The 21456-nt window shown below is 43.0% G+C and overlaps 1 protein-coding gene across 2 annotated transcripts in view; it reads left to right on the top strand.

Annotated features, from left to right (window-relative positions):
- The window catches only part of RASAL1 (RAS protein activator like 1), a 134906-nt gene that overhangs the window by 87134 nt on the left and 26316 nt on the right, over nucleotides 1-21456 (top strand). For both annotated transcript variants that reach the window (XM_073671948.1, XM_073671938.1), the window contains exons 7-11: nucleotides 9483-9629; nucleotides 9832-9923; nucleotides 10941-11058; nucleotides 11161-11311; nucleotides 18835-18899. In XM_073671948.1, coding sequence (XP_073528049.1) covers nucleotides 9483-9629; nucleotides 9832-9923; nucleotides 10941-11058; nucleotides 11161-11311; nucleotides 18835-18899 — 573 coding nt within the window. The remainder of the gene's footprint in view (nucleotides 1-9482; nucleotides 9630-9831; nucleotides 9924-10940; nucleotides 11059-11160; nucleotides 11312-18834; nucleotides 18900-21456) is intronic.

Here is a 21456-nt window from a genome sequence, read left to right as displayed (position 1 = left end):
AAAAATAAATAAAATAATATACATACAGTATATATTTTCCCACCGCGTATGGGGTATCGGCGTATTCAGGAGAAATTGCACAACAAATTCTGGAGTCAATTTTCACTGAATAAAATTTGGGGCTAAAGCAACATTTATGTGGGGAAAAATCAAATTTTTTCATTTTTACCGTTCAACGCTGTAAAACTCTGTGAAGCACTTGTGGGTTCAAGTGCTCACCACGCATCTATATAAATTCCTTGAGGGGTGCAGTTTCAAAATGGGGTACTTGTGGGGGGTTTCCACTGTTTAGGCACATTAGGGACTCGCCAAACGTGACATTGTGCCCAAAGACCATTCCATCAAATTCTGCGCTCCAAAACATCACTTCTTCCGTTTGGAGATCTGTAGGCGGATTATAATGAGGGCAATCCGGGCTACCGCCCAGGGCCCCGAGCCTGCAGGGGGCCCGCGGCTCCGGGCGGGGTGTCTAATGCCGGATTGCCCTCATTATATGTGCGGGCCGCCGCGGCACATACTGGTAGCAGTGGCTGGAGGGGGGGCCCCGGACCGCTCCCCCAGCAGCGGCCACCGCTACTTCTTCATCGGCCGGGCCAGCACTGCAGCAGTTAACTTCCCTGTGCTGCGTGTGACAGGGGCTGACTCAATAATCCTGTATAGGTCAATGATGTGCTGAGGCTCCTCCTGGAAATCGGTCACATCAAAGGATCAAGACTGGGCATCTGTCTTAACATTCTTCTCGGCAGTACAATTCGAAGTTAAAAGAGCAAAGAAGAGTGCCCACCTGTCTTGACGAGGATTCACCCGCTTGGTGGAATGCAGGAAGATCAGATTCTTATGGTCTGTGTAAATTATCACCGGAGTGCTGGCACCCACCCTCCAGTAGATGTCTCTACTCCTCGAGCGCCATCTTGATAGCCAGAAGCTCATGATCCCCAATAGTATAATTTTGCTCATTCGGCAAAACAGTTTGGGAAAAAAAACCGCAAGAGACAGACTTCCCCAAAGAAGTTCTTTCCAGCAGCGCTGCCCTGGCACCGATAGATGAGACATCTACCTCCAAGAGAAACTGCTTGTTGGGATCTGAGTGATGCAGCATCGGTGCACTCGCAAAGGCCTCTTTCAAATGCTGGAAGATTGACACTGCCAACTCAGGCCAGTCTCTGGCATTGGTCCCCTTCTTGGTTAAGGTAGAGATAGATAAGGGAAGAGAAGTGCGGGATAAATTGCCTATAGATGTTGGAGAAACCTATGAAGCGCAGGATGGCACGCAGACCATGAGGATGGAGCCAGGATAGAACAACAGAAATCTTCTCAGGATCTAATTTGAGACTTTGGTTTGAGACAGTGTAGCTGAGGAAGGGTAAGGAGGTTCTTTCAAAGACACATTTGGACAATTTGGCAAATAAATTGTTCTCCCGAAGATCTTGCAGGACTTGGAGGACATGTTCTCTGCTTCTCTGTGGTAAAAAAGTTCAGGAGAGAATATCAGGATATCGTCCAAATACACAACCACGGAAACATAGAGGAAATTCCGGAAGATGTAATTAACGAACTCTTGAAACACGGTGGGTGTGTTACACAGCCTGAAGGGCATGACGAGATACTCGTAGTGACCTTCAGGTGTATTTAAGGCTATTTTCCATTCGCCTTATGGAGAGGAATCAAGTTGTAAGCCCTTCAGAAATCAAGTGTAGAGAAGATTTAGCTCCCCGGATTCTGTCAAAAAGTTAAGAAATCAAAGGCAAGGGTACTTGTTTTTAAACGTGATTTTGTTAAAACCTTGATAGTCTATAAAGAGGTGTAGGGAACCACCCTTTTTGGACACAAAAAAAGAAGCCAGCACTGGCAGGAGAGGAGTACGTACGGATGAATACTTTGGCCAAATTCTCTTGTTTTCAGACATGGCTCAGATCTCAGGTAGAGATAGGGGAGACACCCACCCTCAGGGAGAAGCGCCAGGTAGGAGTTCGACAGGACAGTCATGAGGTCTGCGGGGTGGCAGAACCTCAGCCTTCTTTTCACAGATGTATTCAAAGACACAGTAATGGATGGGCAATGAGCCAGGGTTCGAAGAGATAGATGGCTGAGTTTTGTTCGTGTCCTTGGCTAGGCAGTTGGAAGCACAGTGCGATCCCCAATGAAGCACCTCACCGGAGGACCAGTCAATAATCGATGCATGTAGACGCAGCCATGGAAGGCCCAGGAGAACAGAATTCACCGATCTGGATAGTACGTAGAAGGAAATCCTCTCGGTATGCAATACAATGATCCTGCGTGACTGACAGCATAATGAATCAAACAGGTTCAGCCAGGAGTTGCCCATCTATGGAGGCAATAGTCATGGGATGATCCAGCCATTGTGAAGGGAGCTGAATTCAAAGAACGAGATACAGATGAAGATGAATGAGGTTGCCCATTGAGCTGTAATCCACATGGGCAGCGACGGAGAGGGACTTCTCCGGCCCGGTCAAGGTAACTTCAGACAATAGTCTTGGAGAGCAGTTACTCTCACCTAGGGTCGTCTTCCCAGCCAACCCTCGGTGCTGGAGTTTCTTGGCCTCACAGGGCACTGGCGAACAAAATGCCTCCACAATACATACAAACATTCTTTCTGTACCTCCGCTGTCGTTCTTTTACAGAAAGTGTAGTCCGCTCAGTCTGGGTGGTTCTCTGCCATGAGGAGACGCTGAAGCTTCTTCCTGAGCTCGCTCACGGAAGCGGAGATCAATCCTGGTGGCCAGGTGTATAATGGCATCCAGCCAGGAAACTCTGCCATCCAACTTATCCTTAATTTGACCGGACAGACCCTGGGTCTGCCAGAAGGTCGCCACCAGCTCTTCTTGGTTCCAAGTCAGCTCTGCCGCCAAGGTACGAAGCGTAAGACATACTGGGCCACGGTATCCATGTCCTGCCTTAGACTCAACAAAAACAAGGCAGCAGAGAAAATACAGCCTGGAACCTCGAAAACTGCACAGAACATCTCTAGGAACCTCTCAACATCAGGAGTGTCAGGACATCCACTATCCCCTAAGTGTAAATGAATGCCATAGCAGAAGCAGCAGTGCTGCTAGAAGCAGACTCAGCGGGATGACCTGACGCGAGGAGAAACCGCATTGTGAGTAGAGGGGCACTGAGGAGGAATGCGGGTTACCTCTGTGACAGTATTCCCCCTCCTTTTTTGGCCAGACCGTTGGAGGAGCCTTTAGAGAATGGCAGGGGTGTGTAAGTTCCCAGCGGACTTCCAAGACCTTTCCTCAGGATCAAAACCCCTCCAGTCAACCAAATAGAAGGTCTTTCCCTGGACCTTCTTAGAGTCCAAAATGTCCTTAACTTTGAACATGTCCAAAGGACCTTCAGAAACGGACATAGGGGCAGGAGAACAAACCTTGGAGAACCGATAGTAGAGGGGCACTGAGGAGACATGCGGGTTACCGCCGTGACTGTTATGAAATTCTGTGAAGCACCTGGCGATTCAAGGTGCTCACCAAACAGCTAGAAAAATTCTTTGAGGGGTCTAATTTCCAAAGTGGGGTCACTTGTGGGGGTTATAACTGTTTAGGCACATCAGGGGCTCGCCAAACTCAGGGCCGGCGTCAACACCCGGTGCACCCGGGCAAGTGCCGGGGCCCTGAGCAGACGGGGGGCCCACTCACCGTCAGGCACCCCGGCGCGCTATGGAACCCGTGAGCGGTGTGGTGCCGGTGTCAGCGCCCGCTCCCCCCCGCTTGCTCAGGGCCCCAGCACAATACTTACCTCTCTCCGTGCCTCCGCAGCAGCTCCGGTCTCTACCGCGGCTACTGCACTGTGACGTCTCAGGTCAGAGGGCGCGGTGACGTCTTTACACCGCACTCTCTCCTGAGCAGTCACAGCACAGAGCGGGAAGGCGCCGGCGCGGGTGAGGGGTCCGGAGCAGCGGCAGCAGGTGAGAAGTGAGGTATTTGATTTTTTTTTATATGTATGGAGGCATGAGGCATTATATGGTGGGGGGGGGACAAGTGACATCCTGCATGGGGAATTATATAGGGGGGACAAGTGACATCCTGCATGGGACATTATATGGGGGGGAACAAGTGACATCCTGCATGGGGCATTATATGGGGGGGCAAGTGACATTATGCATGGGGCATTATATGGTGGGGGGGGGCAAGTGACATCCTTCATGGGGCATTATATGGGGGGGACAAGTGACATCCTGCATGGGGCATTATATGGGGGGAGAGGTGACATCCTGCATGGGGCATTATATGAGGGGGAGAGGTGACGTCCTGCATATATATATATATATATATATATATATATATATATATATATATATTTGCTGCAGTATCTGTGCATCAAGAATCGTGGTATGTGTTAAAGGGGCCCACTGAGACTCTTTCGCCCAGGGCCCACAAAAATCTGGAGCCGGCCCTGGCCAAATGCTATCTATTCCTGTAAATTTTGCATTCCGAAAGTCAACTAGTGCTGCTTCCCTTTCTAGCCATACCGTGTGCCCAAACAGTAGTTTTTCACCACATATGGGGTATTGGCATACTCAGTACTAATTGCACAACAAATTTTGGTGTCAATTTTCTTCTGTTACCCTTGTTAAAATAAAAAAAATGGGGCTAAAACAACACTTTTGTGGGAAAAATGTGATTTTTTATTTTTACAGCTTATTGTTATAAAATTCTGTTAAGCACTTGGGGGTTCATGGTGCTCCCTACATCTCTATTTATTTCATTCCTTGAGGGGTGTAGTTTCCAAAATGGGGTCACTTATTGGGGGTTTCTACTGTTTAGGCATATCAAGCGCTCTCCAAACGTGACATGGAGTCCCCTTTCGATTCCAGTCAATTTTGCGTTCCAAAAGTCAAATGGTTCTTCTTCCCTTCTGAGCCATGCTCCCAAACAGTAGTTTTCCGCCACATGTGGGGTACCGGCATATTCAGGAGAAATTGCACAACAAATTTTGGTGTCCATTTTATACTGTTACCCTTGTTAAAATGCAAAAATTAGGGCTAAAACAACATTTTTGTGGGAAAAACGGGATTCCGACGTATGCCCCAACAGGGCCGTAAACTATAATGGTGCCAACAGAGTGAACATACGCTCTGATGTGCATAATTTTCAGGCTTATATGCCTACTGGAGGAGGACACCCAGACACAGTCTACTATGTCTTTGCGCACGTTCACTCTGCCGGCACTATTATAGTCTATGGCCCCGTTGGGGCATCCGTCCGGATCCCATTTTATTGGGGCTTCGGACGTAAGCCCACAATGGGACCCAAGAACGTGAAGATAAGCGCAATGTGTAAGCACCCTAACTCCATCCCATGACATTTTTTTTTCTTTTTTTTTTTTTGCTTCTATAGCTTTTTATTCTGCTGTCAATATGAACGTATGAAGATATCATTTTTTTATACAATTTTTTTTAAATCTCTTTATATTATATTTTTGAGGAGAGGCAAAGTATAAAAAATTACTATATTGATATATTTTTTTTTACAGCATTCACTGGGAAATATGCATTGATATTGTATAATTCTTAGACAATGCAAACTTAGACTAGATAGTCTTCGAATGCACCAAATTTTATTATAATGGTTCATACTGTTTGATAAATCTGTCTAATTTTAAAGGAGTATTCCCATCTCCAAGATCCTATCCCAATATGTAGTAGGTGTAATAATAATATTAGCAAATACCTCCAATTAGAAATGTAGTATAGTTCTCCTGATAAGCTATGTCGCTTGCCCTACGTGCCGGCATTTCAGTAGCTTAGGTATTCATGGTAACGACAACTAGCAACTTACTGTCACTTTATGAGTGGTCATAACCATGGATACCTAAGGTCCTGTAATTGCCTTCACATGAGGAAAGAGACATAGTTATCAGAAGAACTATACTACATTTCTAATTTGAGGTATTTGCTAATATTATTACACCGCAGGGTTTTTTGTGTGCAAATTTTGCCAGAATTCTGGCCTATTTAGGATGGTGAATCTCTACCAAAGTGGAGGATAAATAATTAGATTTTATTTTGAATGATCAAACTTTTATAGCTACAGTGATACCAAAAGAGCTTATTTCTTACATAATGCGAAAATGGAGTCATTTGACCCTTTTATCAGAACCTATATTTATATCACTGTAGGAGGAAGGTTAAGGGGGTATTCTGAAATGAGCAAATATAGGTTATTCTTTGTGTCATAAAAAGTAATACAATTTTCAAATATAGTTTCTGTAACAGTTCTGTTCAGTATCTTAATTTGCAGTCATTCAGTAAGAGTTTTCATTGTTTACTCAGTATAAGGCTCGAACGCATAAGTTGGACTTGTGCTCTCCAATTTTTCATTGGACATCACGTACTGCTGACCTATGTTATTCAGATGAACAAATTTTTTCTCAGGTCCGATTGTCCGTCAGAAAAAAAATCGCAGCATGCACTACCTTCATCAGAGTCTCAAGTCTATTGGTGTGAGAAAAAAATTGGATCCCACATGGACTATCAGAGTCGCATCCGATTGTTAAGGATATATTTCTGTGACAAACCTAGGAAACTCGATCATGTACATGTTTTAATGTAGTTGCATGAAAATGGATTGCACATGAACATCACACAGACGCAAAAAAAGGACACATGGCACATGGAGGAAAATCTGATGAAAATTAGAAAAAAATCTTAGTTTTCTGGATAAAACTTGCATGAATATTCATATACTGGTATGCAGGCACCCTTCACTGATTGATAGATCTGACACTGTAAGGCTGGGCTTACACAAGCGTATTTCACCATCTGTATATTGACCACAATGCCAGGACTGACCGCAGGTTTTCCTACCCGAACATGCAGACACATTTGAGGCTGTAAGTTGAGGTTGGAACATCCACGGTCTGCTCTGGCATTGTGGTCCATAAATGAACCATCAAATACATTAGTGTGAGCCTGGTAATTAATCCTACACTTGTTTGTCCATCACATGAGCAAGACTGATTTCAATGCAAGCTTTTATTCAATGACAGCAAGCAGAAATCTTGAAGACTACACAGAACTAATATAGAAAATATATCAGAGAATTGTATCATTTATTTTTATTATAACATTTGCCTCCTGCTACCTCCTCTTCTGAGACGAGTGCTTAAGCTGGCCGCTGCATTGGTATACACTCCCTGACAGAAGTTATGTCGCTTATCCATGTTATGTAATTAAAAGCTTATAACCGGACGTTAAATTCATCCATTGGTTTTCTAAATTACTTTTTTGAAAGCTGAAACCCTCCCAAATTTGGTTTAAGTAAAGAAAATAAATTTGCATCAATGCTGAAATATTGATCATTTAATGAACGCAGAATGGTCAAATTTTGGCAAGACAAAAGTTTTGTCGTCTGGTCATATAATGCACCCAATCCTAGTTTACATCCTCACCAGTGCTCAGTAAATGATTGGTTAATTAGTGGGTGTGTATAAAAAGAAACCCAGCACCCCAGACCTTCATTTGAACTGCAACTTGAGCTCTGACAACAAGCCAAACATCCACCCTGCGACCAAAGCCTTCATTATCAAGAGGCTGAAGACCAGATCCACTGCAGAGGTGGCTGGCACCTTTAATGTGTCTCAGCGTCAAGTGCAAAGAATTAAAAAAAGATTTGAAGAGAGTGGAGATGTGTTTGATAAGCCCAGGTCCGGCAGACCCCGCAAGACAACTGCTCAGGAGGAACGTTTGTTGGTTAGAAAATCCAAAGCAAACCCCTCTTCCACTGCAGCAGAGCTCCAACAGGCCTGGTCACCTCAAGTCCCTGTGTCAACTAGAACAGTTTGTAGGATTCTGTCTCGAAATGGCCTCCATGGTTGAATCAGTGTCCAGAAGCCAGCACTAAACAAAAGGCAAATAAAAAACCTGTGTGGCATTTGCAAAGTCCCACAGCCTGCTAAACAGATGAACGCTGGAAAAGTGGCAGAAGGTGGATTTCTCTGATGAATCTTCAGTAGAATTACACCACAGCCGCCGCAAATACTGCAGGAGACCTACTGGAGCCCGTATGGATCCAAAATACACCCAGAAAATAGTTACATTTGGTGGTGGAAAGATCATGGTCTGGGGTTACATTCAGTATGAGGGTGGGCGAAACATTTGCAAGGTGGAAGGCAATATCAATAGCCTAAAATATCAAGAAGTATTAGCTACCTCTTACATTCCAAATCATAAAAGGGGTCAAATTCTGCAGCAGGATGGTGCTCCATCTCATACATCCATCTCTGCAACAAAGTTCCTCCAGGCAAAAAAGATCAAGGTGCTCAAGGACTGGCCAGCCCAGTCACCAGACATGAACATCATTGAGCGTGTTTGGGGTAGGATGAAAGAGGAAGCTTGGAAGACAAAACCAAAGAATCTAGATGAACTCCGGGAGGCATGTAAGACGGCATTCTTTGCTCTTCCTGATGACTTCATTAATAAATTGTATGAATCATTGGTGAACCGCATGGATGCAGTCTTTCAAGGACATGGAAGTCACACAAAATATTAAATATGATTCTAATAGTACCACAACTCCATTCACCAATGTTATGCAACATATATTTGTATTTTAAGATAATTATTTGTTTGAATATCCCATTACTTTCTGTGGGAGACAAAACTTTTGTCTTGCCAAAATCGGACCATTCTGTGTTCATTAAATGATCAATATTTCAGCATTGATGCCAAATTATTTTCTTAACCTAAACCAAATTTGGGAGGGTTTCAGCTTTCAAAAGAGTAATTTATAAAACCAATGGATGAATTTAACGTCAGGTTATAAGCTTTTATTTACATAACATGGATAAGCGACATAACTTCTGTCAGGGAGTGTAGGGTGGGACAAGTGGTAAATCTGGACCACTCCTTCACATTACAGGAAAGGCAGGGGAGCCATGGTTTAGACTTCTCCTTGCTCTTCTCATACCACTGGGCTGCCATCTTGGATTCAGAATGACAGGAGACTGGAAAGACGGTCTCAGTGAAAGAGGCAATGGGAGTCAAGCAGATAGGGTGACTTTACGTGACAAATATATTGTCACTTTTCAGTGCTGGGGTATAGGGTCACTTTAATGATAACGACGGAGCAGCTAGTATTGTAGATCATGTCTGTGGATGTGTAAAGTGTTTCAACAGCCCTAGTTGAATAACTGTAACCCTGTGTATGAATTAGGCTAGGGCTATACGGTGGCATGTGTCATAGGGCACTGGACTCATGTAATCATATCCTATGGTGTCACGTTGTGATCAGCGACCTCCTGCGACTGGGACACAGTATCTTAAATATTCTGTTTTTTTTTTTATTTACAGCAAAATTCCAGCTCTAAAATAGTCGCAAATGTTTTTGTTGCACCGCTTTTCAGAGAATTGATGTTGCGCGACACATATGACACGTGTGACCCTGCAGCCCCAGCCTTAGTACTCCTCAGCCTCTCGCACATGCTGTAGACCTGTGCTATACTACCTAGTAGTTTGTTTTCAGGTGATTAAAAGAACACGTTTTCCACGCTGGAATGAAGTATTAGAATTTGACCTGCGAGGAATAGAGGAACTAGATCTTGGAGATCAAGTGATCAGTATTGAAGTTTGGGATTGGGATATGGTTGGAAAGAATGACTTCCTTGGCCGTGTAAGTATCTCATAGGTATCAGTAAATGCTTTTCTTTCATTTCCTTACCCTTTATCCTATGTTGTATCTCCTTTTCCCACTGTGTCATTTATGACTACCATGATTTACACTCTTTTTATATCAGTGAACTGCTCAGTATTCTCTCACTCCTTGCATGTTTGAACAATGTCTTCCATCACTCACCCTGTTAACACCCCTTCAGGTGTGCTTTCCCTTGGAGCCCCTACACAGAAACCCTGCGGTGACTGGCTGGTTTCGCCTCCTGCCTTTTGGGAACACGGAGGAGGAGAATGGGTAGAATGATGCTTGTTGTGTGACGTCATAATGTAATATTGCTCTAATAAATAGACAAGTGGGACGGCTCCTTAAAGTGTCCTTGCTACCATGATATAAAGTTATTGTTCTGTCCTCAGCCCTTATTGATTCAGTAGAAAGTGACAGGATAATTGCTCTTCACTGACATGATGTCTCCATAGAGAGCCCTATACATATTTTGTGCATGTCAGGCCAATTGACCAGTTGAAGCTATCAACATAAGGGCTCGTGCACACGACCATAAAAATTGACGACTAGCACTCGTGCCCATGTTATTGGGCCGTGCACATGTCTGATATTTTCCTCGGACCGAATCAGTCCGATGAAAAAATTGCAGCATGCACAAGTTGCATCCGATTATCGGATCGCACTCAGCCATTCATGTCTGTGGGTCTGTGGAAAAAATTGAACTACACTGGATGACATCAAAATGCCTAAAAAAATAACATGTAACTACATAAAAAAATAGTGATGGGTATTCAGGAGCTGAAATTAATGGTGACAGAAACACTTTACCATTATTAATTGAATTATAAAGTATATGTATAATATAAAATTAAAGTATATACCTGTCAAAAGACCATTTATCAACTTTGGTGCCATTCGCACAAAATAATACCCAGAAATTGCTATAAGCTAACATGCATACATCAGTTACTAGCTCCACTGCCTAACCTGCCCCAGCCCCTGCTCCTGCTGGGTAGGAGCCCCACTCTCCCCCACTTATTAATAACTCATTACTGTTACTATCACCCACATTCATCACTCAGGACAAAAGCCCCACAGACCCTGCTGCTACATAATATTATAAAATAAGACATTAAATTTGTCCAAAATGAGATAGTATTGTTTAGTATATACTGAATATATATAACATGGCTTTTAGTGTAACTGTGAGCAACATGGCTTTGTGTAAATGCTGTGTAGAGTAAATGTGCATAGATGTCTCTGCTCCTTATCTTTGGGCTGCTATCACATTGTTTGTCTGCCTTTCAGAGGTAAGCTTGGATCCTTACGTGTCAAAATTAACCTGTCTGAGGAGCGAATATTACCCTCCGTTTATTATCAAAACCTCATCCAGCTCCTTGTGGAGTCTGCTCAATCCCCCGAGCAGGTGGGATGCTTACAGCTCTTTAATAATTCATGGATGACTAGTATCTTCTGTGGGTTCACAGAGGACGTGTGAATGTTTATTTTTTTCTCTGCTTTAACACAGGGAGACTGTAGTGTTCTGGATCTTCTGGAGGAGATGTGCTCGGCTGAGAGCCGGCAAGAAGTGGCTGTGAAGCTGGTGAAAATTTTTCTAGGCCAAGGACTGGCAGTCACCTTTCTTGACCAACTGAATATGCGAGAGGTGAATCGAACTGGTGAGGCCACCTTAGTTAGATCAACCCCGTACATTATCATGCTCTCCAGGCATCCCATACCTCTTTATTTCTTGCTCCAATACTTAGAGAATAGGTTCCCCTATGGGACCACTTTTGCCCTGGTGGTTTTAAGCAGGATATTGGTAGCATAAGCTTATACTACCACATTCAGGCATCAATTTTTTTATTTGAAATTTGAATGTTTTAGAGTTGGAAGAGACCTCCAGGGTCATCGTGTCCAACCCCCTGCCCAATGCAGGATTCCCTCATTTTTCACTAATTTTTTTACTTGCATACGAGAAAAAAAGCTTAAAATTTATTTACATGAAATTTTCATTTCTGTAGGCAGCACACAATGGGTTAACTTGTTAGCTTAGAAACAAAAGACATGTTCCACTGCAATAATAAATAAAATATGCAAATTAGCTTAATGAACCCAGGTGCCCTGCGCACACCATAAAAGGAGACAGACATCCACAGGACACCACATACTGATACAACAAAGAAAAATTTATGAGATGGAGGGAAATCTGTGCTGCCTACGGACACCAGGAAACAAAAATTTCAGGTAAATTTTAAGCTTTCCTGGACGTCCTACGGCAGCACAAAATTGCTTGAGAAGCAATCAAAAGAAGGGGGGATTATAAATTAACTGCTTGCCAAAGGCCGAACCTTCCCATGACAAATGTTTAGCAAATATAGACAAGGATGACCATGTAGCAGCCCTGCAGATCTGCTCAAGAGGCTCATGAGCAAGTTCAGCCCATGACAAGGAGGTTGATCAAGTGGAATGTACTCTGACTGATGTCGGTGGATCTTGCCCTTTCAGTAGATAACAGTCCTGAATTAGATTTTTGATCCACCTAGACAAGGAAGCCTAGCTAGCTCTGTTCCCTGTGTTTGGTCCTTTAAACTGGAGAAACAAGTTTTCATATTGTCTGAAGGCCTAAGTTTTCTGGAGGTAAATGAGCACCATTCTCTAACATCTAGAAGGTGAAGCTTCCTTTCTTCTTCATCTTGAGGATTAGGGTAAAAGACTGGTAAACATCTCCTGATTAATGTTCTGAGAGACGTTGACCTTCGGAATGAATCCTGGCATGAGCCTCAAGATAAGATGATCTATCTTGTCACATAAATAAGGTTTTTGGATGAAAGTGACTGAAGTTCACTTATTCGTTTGGCTGAAGTAATGGCTACTAAAACAGAGTTTTGTATGAGAGATGTTTAATAGAAGCTAGGTCGGCTGATTTAATGGGAGAACTGGTGAGACAATTCAGCGCCAGGAATAAGTGCCAGGAGGGAATTGGTGGATGGAATGAAGGTCTGAGATTCTTAACTGCCCAGAAAAAAATTCTGATTACAGTATTGCCAGAAAATGAGTCATTTAGATGAGCATTTATGGCTGAGAACTGAGATTTTAGAGTGTTCAGTTTCAGGCTTTTATCAAAACCTTCCTGAAGGAATTGAAGAATAGATTATAATAAGGAAGCTGGGAGTCCTTGGGAAGCACTCCAAGAATTAAAAATTCTCCAGACCCTGGAATAGCTCTTGACCGTTGATGTTCTTCTAGAGGATAGCAGAGTAGAGACTACAGCTTCCGAAAGATCTTAATTGTTTAAATCTTGCACTCAGTCTCCAGGCAGTTAGATGGAGCTTGTGGAGGTCCGGATGAAGAAAGTCCCCCTGAGACAGTACGTTGAGAATAGCAGGTAGCTTCCAATATCTGCCCTTGGATAGGGTTGGACAAGGGGAAACCAGGCCCTGCGCGGGCCATAATTATAAGTATTGTGATGACTTCTGCCTGATTCTCCCTGATTTTCTTGAGAACCTTCATGATCAATGGATGATGAGGAAAGACAGATTAATATCGGGCCAGAGACTAAGTCCTTATCCCGCCTTGTATGTTGAGATGGAATACTGTTGCTAGGTTGTCTGATTGACTTAAGACATCCTGAAGAAACAGCTGACCTTGAAAGTGAGACAAGGCCGAACTGACAGCTTTCATCTCTCTTAGATTGGATGGAAGAGATTTCACCAGGGAAGACCACTTGCCCTGGACCCATGATTCTTGTAAATAAGCACTCCAACCGGTTCTTGACGCATCTGTCGTAATAGTCATCAGTGGTTGTGACAGCAGTGACTTGGTTTTGAGGGCGACTCTGAGACATCCACCACTTCAAATCTTGTTTGGTAGTGTGTGGAATAGAAAACTTTCTGTTGAAAGAATGGCAATTCTTGTTCCAGGCTGACAGGATGCTGTATTTAAGAGATCTGAAGTGGACTCTGGCCCATGGAACTGCTTTCAGAGAGGAAGTCAGAGAGCCTAGAACTCTTATGGCTGTCCTGACTGAGACTTGTTTGTTGGAAATCACATATTTGACACCCGCCAAGATTTTGTGAATTCTGTCATTCGACATTCTTAGTACCATATTTTGCGATTGATTATGAAACCTATAAACTTCAGTTCTCTGGTTGGTAAGAATTGGGATTCTCCTATATTTAATAGAAACCCATGTTTGCGAAGAACTTGTAATGTTGTTTGGAGATGAAGATGAAGTTCTTCTTCTGTAGTGGCTTTGACGAGCCAGTCGTCGAGATAAGGAATTATAAAGATGCACTGGAGCCTGAGCACAGCTGTAAGGACTACAGCATCCTTCGTGAAGATGCGAGAAGTAACCGAAATCCCGAATGGCAGGCATGTGAATTGGAGGTGTAATATTTTTAAATTCATGTGAATTGCCACTCTGAGATACTTCCTGTGGGCTGGAAGAACAGAGATGTGAAGATAGGGATGGCAAAGGTCTATGATAGCAATGAAATCGTTTTGTTGAAAGACAGCAACTACCGAGCAAATAGTTTCCATCCTGAACCTCTTCTTCTATAGAAATTGGTTCAGATAGGTAAGGTCGATTATTAATCGCCACTTTCCTTCTGGGTTTAGAATGGCGAATACTCTGGAGTATACCCCCTTTGATTGTTGATGAAGCGGAACAGACTCCAGGGCCCCTTTGAGTATGAATTCTTGAATGAGCTGGTAAACTATCTGACTTTGCCCTGCATTTAGAAGAAATCTGTCCAGAGAAGCCTGATTCATCTCTAGAGACCAACCCTTTCTTATGATCGAGATATCCTAGGCATTTAATGATGTGGTGGACCGCCTTTTAAACCTTGGCGAATTGTTAAATGAGCATCTGGAAAACGGCTTCTTAATCTGCGGGATGGAGATTCCTTTAACTTCGCTGAGAGATTTGAATATTTCCTCTAGCAAAGAGCTAAAAAGATTTGACGGTTGGAAGGGAAGATTGCAAAAATGATTTTTAGAGTGTATGTCCCCAGTCCATTCTTTAATCCATAAAGCTCTTGTTGCAATAGAGGTGGTCATGGTTTTTGAGGAAAATTTTAAGACATCTGAGGGAGAGTCACATAAAAAAATCCACCTCTGATTTAAGAGGGGGCAGGTTTTTGAAGTAATTCTTCATGGACACTCTCTCCTGAATATCTGAAGATAAGTGCCATATTCTGAGAGCTCTAGCCATGGGAACTGTTGATAGAGCAATCTTGGAAATAAAGGCAGCTGCAGAATAGCCTTGTTCTTTAGAAAAGAATCCGCCTTAACATCCATGGAATCTTTCAACAAATAATCTTCATCTGATGGAAAGACGGATTTCTCGAATAAACAAGCTACAGCAAGGTCAATTTTAGGCAGAGTCTCCCATTCTGCTACCTCTTTGGGGTCTAGTTTGTAGAGTGCTTTAAACCTGACACCTTGGTCAATCCGCTTATCAGGTCAGGATTAAGCCATTCTTTATGCAGGCATTCTTTCAGAACTGGGTGACCTGGAAAAACTTTTTCCGGTGTTTAAATGGAAGTAAAAGAGACGTTGCTTCTTTGGCTTATTTTCAGTGTTATTTGCTTATTCAACTGCATGTTTAAGTTCTTTTAAGAGACTTATGCTCTGCACTATGGAAGAGATACAGATCATCTGTCAGAGTATCTGAACTGGATGAAGATTCATCTTCAGAAGAAATAGCAGAGGTAGAACTTAATTCCACCTGTGTCTGAGTATGCCCAAGACCTTTTACGCTTCCTGGAAGCTCCCATAAATTCTTGGAAGGTTTTTGAGAGTTGCTCTTTAATCCACTGGAGGAAACTGGTTGTTTTTGACTGAAGAAATTGTGGTGTATCTGAGACAAGGCAATTGGCACATACAGTGCCTACAAGTAGTATTCAACCCCCTGCAGATTTAGCTGGTTTGATAAGATGCAAATAAGTTAGAGCCTTCAAACTGCAAACGAGAGTAGGTTTTATGAACAGAAGCATAAATCTTACAAACCAAAAAGTTATGTTGCTCAGTTGAATTTTATTAAATTTTAAACATAAAAGTGTGGGTCAATTATTATACAACCCCTATGTTTAATATTTTGTGGAATAACCCTTGTTTGCAATTACAGCTAATAATCGTCTTTTATAAGACCTGATCAGGCCGGCACAGGTCTGTGGAGTTATCTTGGCCCACTCCTCCATGCAGATCTTCTCCAAGTTATCTAGGTTCTTTGGGTGTCTCATGTGGACTTTATTCTTGAGCTCCTTCCACAAGTTTTCAATTGGGTTAAAGTCAGGAGACTGACTAGGCCACTCCAACACCTTGACTTTTTCCCTATTGAACCAGGCCTTGGTTTTCTTGGCTGTGTGCTTTGGGTCGTTGTCTTGTTGGAAGATGAAATTACGACCCATCTTAAGATCCTTGATGGAGGAGCGGAGGTTCTTGGCCAAAATCTCCAGGTAGGCCGTGCTATCCATCTTCCCATGGATGCAGACCAGATGGCCAGGCCCCTTGGCAGAGAAACAGCCCCACAGCATGATGCTGCCACCACCATGCTTGACTGTAGGGATGGTATTCTTGGGGTCGTATGCAGTGCCATCCAGTCTCCAAACATCACGTGTGTGGTTGGCACTAAAGATCTCGATCTTGGTCTCATCAGACCATAGAACCTTGAACCAGTCTGTCTCAGAGTCCTCCAAGTGATCATGAGCAAATTGTAGACGAGCCTTGACATGACGCTTTGAAAGTAAAGGTACCTTACGGGCTCGTCTGGAACGGAGACAATTGCGGTGGAGTACGTTACTTATGGTATTGACTGAAACCAATGTCCCCACTGCCATGAGATCTTCCCGGAGCTCCTTCCTTGTTGTCCTTGGGTTAGCCTTGACTCTTCGGACAAGCCTGGCCTCGGCACGGGAGGACACTTTCAAAGGTTGTCCTGGCCGTGGAAGGCTAACAGTAGTTCCATAAGCCTTCCACTTACGGATGATGCTCCCAACAGTGGAGACAGGTAGGCCCAACTCCTTGGAAAGGGTTTTGTACCCCTTGCCAGCCTTGTGACCCTCCACGATCTTGTCTCTGATGGCCTTGGAATGCTCCTTTGTCTTTCCCATGTTGACCATGTCTGAGTGCTGTTCACAAGTTTGGGGAGGGTCTTAAATAGTCAGAAAAGGCTGGCAAAAGAGATCTTTAATCCACACATGTGAAGCTCATTATTCTTGGTGCCTGAACTACTTCTTAATACTTTAGGGGGACCAAACAGAATTCTTGTGGTTTGAGGGGTTGAATAATAAATGACACTCTGAATTAACTTTTTACGTTTTAAAAAAAATAAATAAAAAAAAACAAAAACAAAATTTGCTGCAGTGCATTTCCCACTTCCAGGCTGATCTACAGTACAAATGTCACAATGCCAAGTTAATTCCGCATGTGTCAACCAGCTAAATCTGCAGGGGGTTGAATACTACTTGTAGGCACTGTATATCCTGTACCGTACATGGTCTTGAGGTAAGGACTGCTGACGAGATGAACACAGTCTGTCTGGATTTTCTTGTTCCTTTCCTAGAACTGGACATCTGAAAATCAAAGAGAACTATAAGTAATAGGTCCCCTTTAATGAAAGGTACTCCAGGCCATAGAAACTACCTTAAGTCATGGAGGTATCCGCTGCCTGGCAAACTAGGGCGCCATTGAGAACATGGCGCTTTAAATGAACTGCTGTATATACTTTGTGCATGCGCAGAGAGGACAGAGGGACGCCGAGACGACACGTCTGAGTTGTACATCCGGGATTTGCAAAGACATCACTGAACACAGTGCTTCTGTATGCGCTGGGAAATACTAGAGGCCGCAGTGCGCACAATACAGAGCATAAAACAACGCGCATGAGCGCCCCAAGTGCTGAGGAGGTAATAATACAGTGAACATGGAGGGACACAAAGAACACGCGTCTAAGTTGAACTTCCGGGATTCACAAACATATCACTGAACACAGAGCACCTGCACGTGCCGGGAAACACTAGTGGCCGCGGTGCTCACAATACTGAGCGGAGGACACCCCGCACATGCGCGCCACGTGCCAGAGCGGTAATAATAATACCGTAAACAGAAAGGAGCTTACCTCATGAATAAGGGGAAGCTGGTCCCAGATATTTGACACTTTATGCATTTAGGCAGGCAGGACCAAGGTTAATGAGGCAGGCGGACAAGACCGAGGAACTGAGAACACCTTATGTATACAGGCTGGCAGACAAAGCCAAGGGACATAAGAACACCTCATGTATACAGGCAGGCAGGACCGAGGGACATGAGAACCTCATGTATGCAGGCAGGCCAGGTCAAAACCCTGGGCAGCGTGGACCAAGGCTCAGTTGAGGACTATGGAGATAACTTGTCTTCTGCACTTAACAAAAAGAAACAAAAATACTGTACGGTGTCCTGTGGTTGTCTGTCTTCTTGTATGGTGTGTGCAGGGCATATGGGTTTATTAAGCTAATTTGTATATTTTATTTATTACTGCTATGTAACATGTCTTCTGTTTATAAGTAGGGAGTTAACAAGTTAACCCACTTTGTGCTGCCGTTGGACGCCCAGGAAAGGACTGTTTTTCATCAGTGTGCTGGATCTGATTTCCATCGACTTTCAGTCCATGTGTCCAGTTTTATAATAAGTGCGGCGTTAGTTTTTCTTATATGCAAAAAAAATTAAGCCCTCCAACCCAATAAATAGTAATATCCTGACAGCACTGATGGCATTGACATGCTATACATTTTTTTATGAACGCATTGATTTGAATGGATGTATTAGGTGCGTCAATCGGATCAAAAATGGACATATTTCCAATTTTTTTTTTTATGCGACTACTCGGTTCGTGCATATGAACAGCCCCATAGACTATGTGGGACTATATGGATAGAACACACATACGTTTAAAGTAAATGTCTGAATGAGACCTTAGTGTTTTTCTATTTACATTTTTACACATAGGACTCCTGGCGGCAGCATGGTCTGTGTATTATGGCTTTTTAGCTCCAGCTCATGCACCATCCCTGATAAGCATTTCAGGGGTATTAAGACCTTTAGAAACATTTCAAATGTTTCCCAGTACATGTACACTGTCCTATGTTAGGACACACTATGTTAGAACAAAAAAAGGATGCCAAGCTTATTTTATGCATATACTCCTCTTTGTCATTTATAGGTGATCCAAATACTCTTTTCCGTTCTAACTCGCTTGCTTCCAAATCAATGGAGCAGTATATGAAGGTAATGTGAAGCCACACATATTCTCCTAAATCGTTCTCCGTTGCCATTCCTGCTTCCTCCTGTTGTATGACTGTGCCATGTCTTCCAGCTGCTACACTTAGACCCCAGGTTCTACCTAGCTTAGGTTCTAGGTGATCTAGTCAGCTTGCTAGAGTCTCTTGATAGACAGATGATGTGCTAAAGTTAACCAGTTATTGACCAATTTGTATCTTTGACAAGACCAAAACAGAAAAAATAACCCCTAAAAAATTAACTTTTATTAGCTATGACTAAAAGTGTTTCGGTTAGTATACCAAAAGACACAACCCATTAAAAGTAAATCAATGGGGTAGCAGGTATTAGGAAAGTACAATTAACAGAAGACAGGCTGTCCCTAGTTATCCCTGATGTACTGGTTAGCCTACCTAACAGCGGGCGGTTAACACCCTAGCAGTACGGTTTGGTGCCACTGCTCCACATCGGCTTTCCCTTATTAACCCTACTAGCCCCTAAACAGTGATACTTATATACAAAAAATAATGCAGGGGATATTTAATCCCGACAGTGGTGAAAGTTTGACCACACCGAGTCTATTTAAATAAAAAGCGGAATTGTCACCAGTCTCTCAGTACATGTAGGGAAACAAGTAATATACATGCCAGTCTAGACAAAAAGCCTGCAATGACTTTCATAGAACTAATAGACATTTACAGCTGTTTAAATGGTGTCACTAGTTCAGCTGTTTAGATCTTAAATGATATGTACCCAATAGATGTCAACAGAGTGGGTTATAGAATGCAATATATTACATATGCATGCCCATGAGAGAGTATATTCAATAGAACAATATCAAAGTGCAGCTCACAGAACTCCAAAGGACAGCAGTCCATTCAGAAGACAATAAATAGATAAAATGCTCAAATGTCATAAAGATCCACACATGGAGGCTAAATACAAACTATCTAGTCTATTAGTAACCAAAATGAAGGACTGTACAGACAATGACAGAACTATACATATCAAATAATGACCGCATAGTTATATAGACACCATAAAAAAATAAGTGTGGTGCCAAATAGAGAAAAACAGACTTATCTTATCATTAATGATATATTCCACATAATGGTACAAGTAGTGCAAACTTTCATCAACGTCTCCAGATGTCCCAAATTAGGCACACAAAGTGCCACGTGTCCCAATGCATTTCTCTCCCTCCTAGTCTGGGGTTCGTCCGGGAACCATGTTAGGAGAGAGCCTCAATAGGCAAAGGGCATTGAGGAGACAGAAATGCAGCTCCACAGGGAATAATGTTCCTTGTAGATCTACATTTCTGTCTCCTCATTGCCCTGTGTTCCTCATTGTTCCCGGTGGAGCTGCATTTCTGTCTCCTCATTGCCCTTTGCCTATTGAGGCTCTCTCCTAACATGGTCCCCTGAGGAACCCCAAACATTGGTCCCTGTAGAGCTGCATTTCTGTCTCATTGCCCCTTGCCTATTGAGACTCTCTCCTAACATGGTCCCCGGACGAACTCCAGACTAGGAGGGGGAGAAATGCATTGGGACACTTTTGTGTGCCTAATTTGGGACATCTGGAGACGTTGATGAAAGTTTGCACTACCTGTACCATCATGTGGAATATGCCATTAATCATAAGTCTGTACAGTCCTTCATTTTGGTTACTATTAGACTAAATAGTTTGTATATAGCCTCCATGTGTGGATCTTTGACATTTGAGTTTTTTATCTGGTCATTGATTATACGCCATTCCCTTTATCTTGCCCTCTGGATAATCTGGTGTTTGGCCAATTTGCATCTTCCATGTCAACAGGATAACTCATATTTCACAAATCTTTGCAGGTTTATTAGCATCGCATGGATGTGAGAGCTGCGGATAACTACTTGGACAGAAATTCTGATGGGAATAAAATAATGGGACATAGTTCTATTACAATTACCCTCCAAAAAAAGAGAAGGTGTTATAGGCAGTGGCGTAACTAGAGTCCGATGGGCCCCCCATCCTGGTATACAGTATATATATGTCCTCCATCTTGGTATATATGTCCCTTATCCTGGGCCCCATCCTGGCATATATGTTCCCCATCCTGGTATATATATCCCCCATTCCGGTATATATGTCCCTTATCCTGGGCCCCATCCTGGTATATATGTCCCCCATCCTGGGCTCCAATCTGGTATATACTGTACAGACCAAAAGTTTGGACACACCTTCTCATTTAAAGATTTTTCTGTATTTTCATGACTATAAAAATTGTACATTCACACTGAAGGCATCAAAACTATGAATTAACACATGTGGAATTATATACGGTACTTAACAAAAAAGTGTGAAACAACTGAAAATATGTCTTATATTCTAGGTTCTTCAAAGTAGCCACCTTTTTCTTTGATGACTGCTTTGCACACTCTTGGCATTCTCTTGATGAGCTTTAAGTGGTAGTCACCGGAAATGGTCTTCCAACAATCTTGAAGGAGTTCCCAGAGATGCTTAGCACTTGTTGGCCCTTTTGCCTTCACTCTGCGGTCCAGCTCACCCCAAACCATCTCGATTGGGTTCAGGT

This window comes from Phyllobates terribilis, unplaced genomic scaffold (genome assembly GCF_046119375.1).
Source record: "Phyllobates terribilis strain yellow unplaced genomic scaffold, ASM4611937v1 Scaffold_1__5_contigs__length_1240528914, whole genome shotgun sequence".
Lineage (NCBI taxonomy): Eukaryota > Metazoa > Chordata > Amphibia > Anura > Dendrobatidae > Phyllobates > Phyllobates terribilis.
Note: the sequence above shows the minus strand (reverse complement) of the source record. Positions and strands in the feature narration are given on the sequence as shown.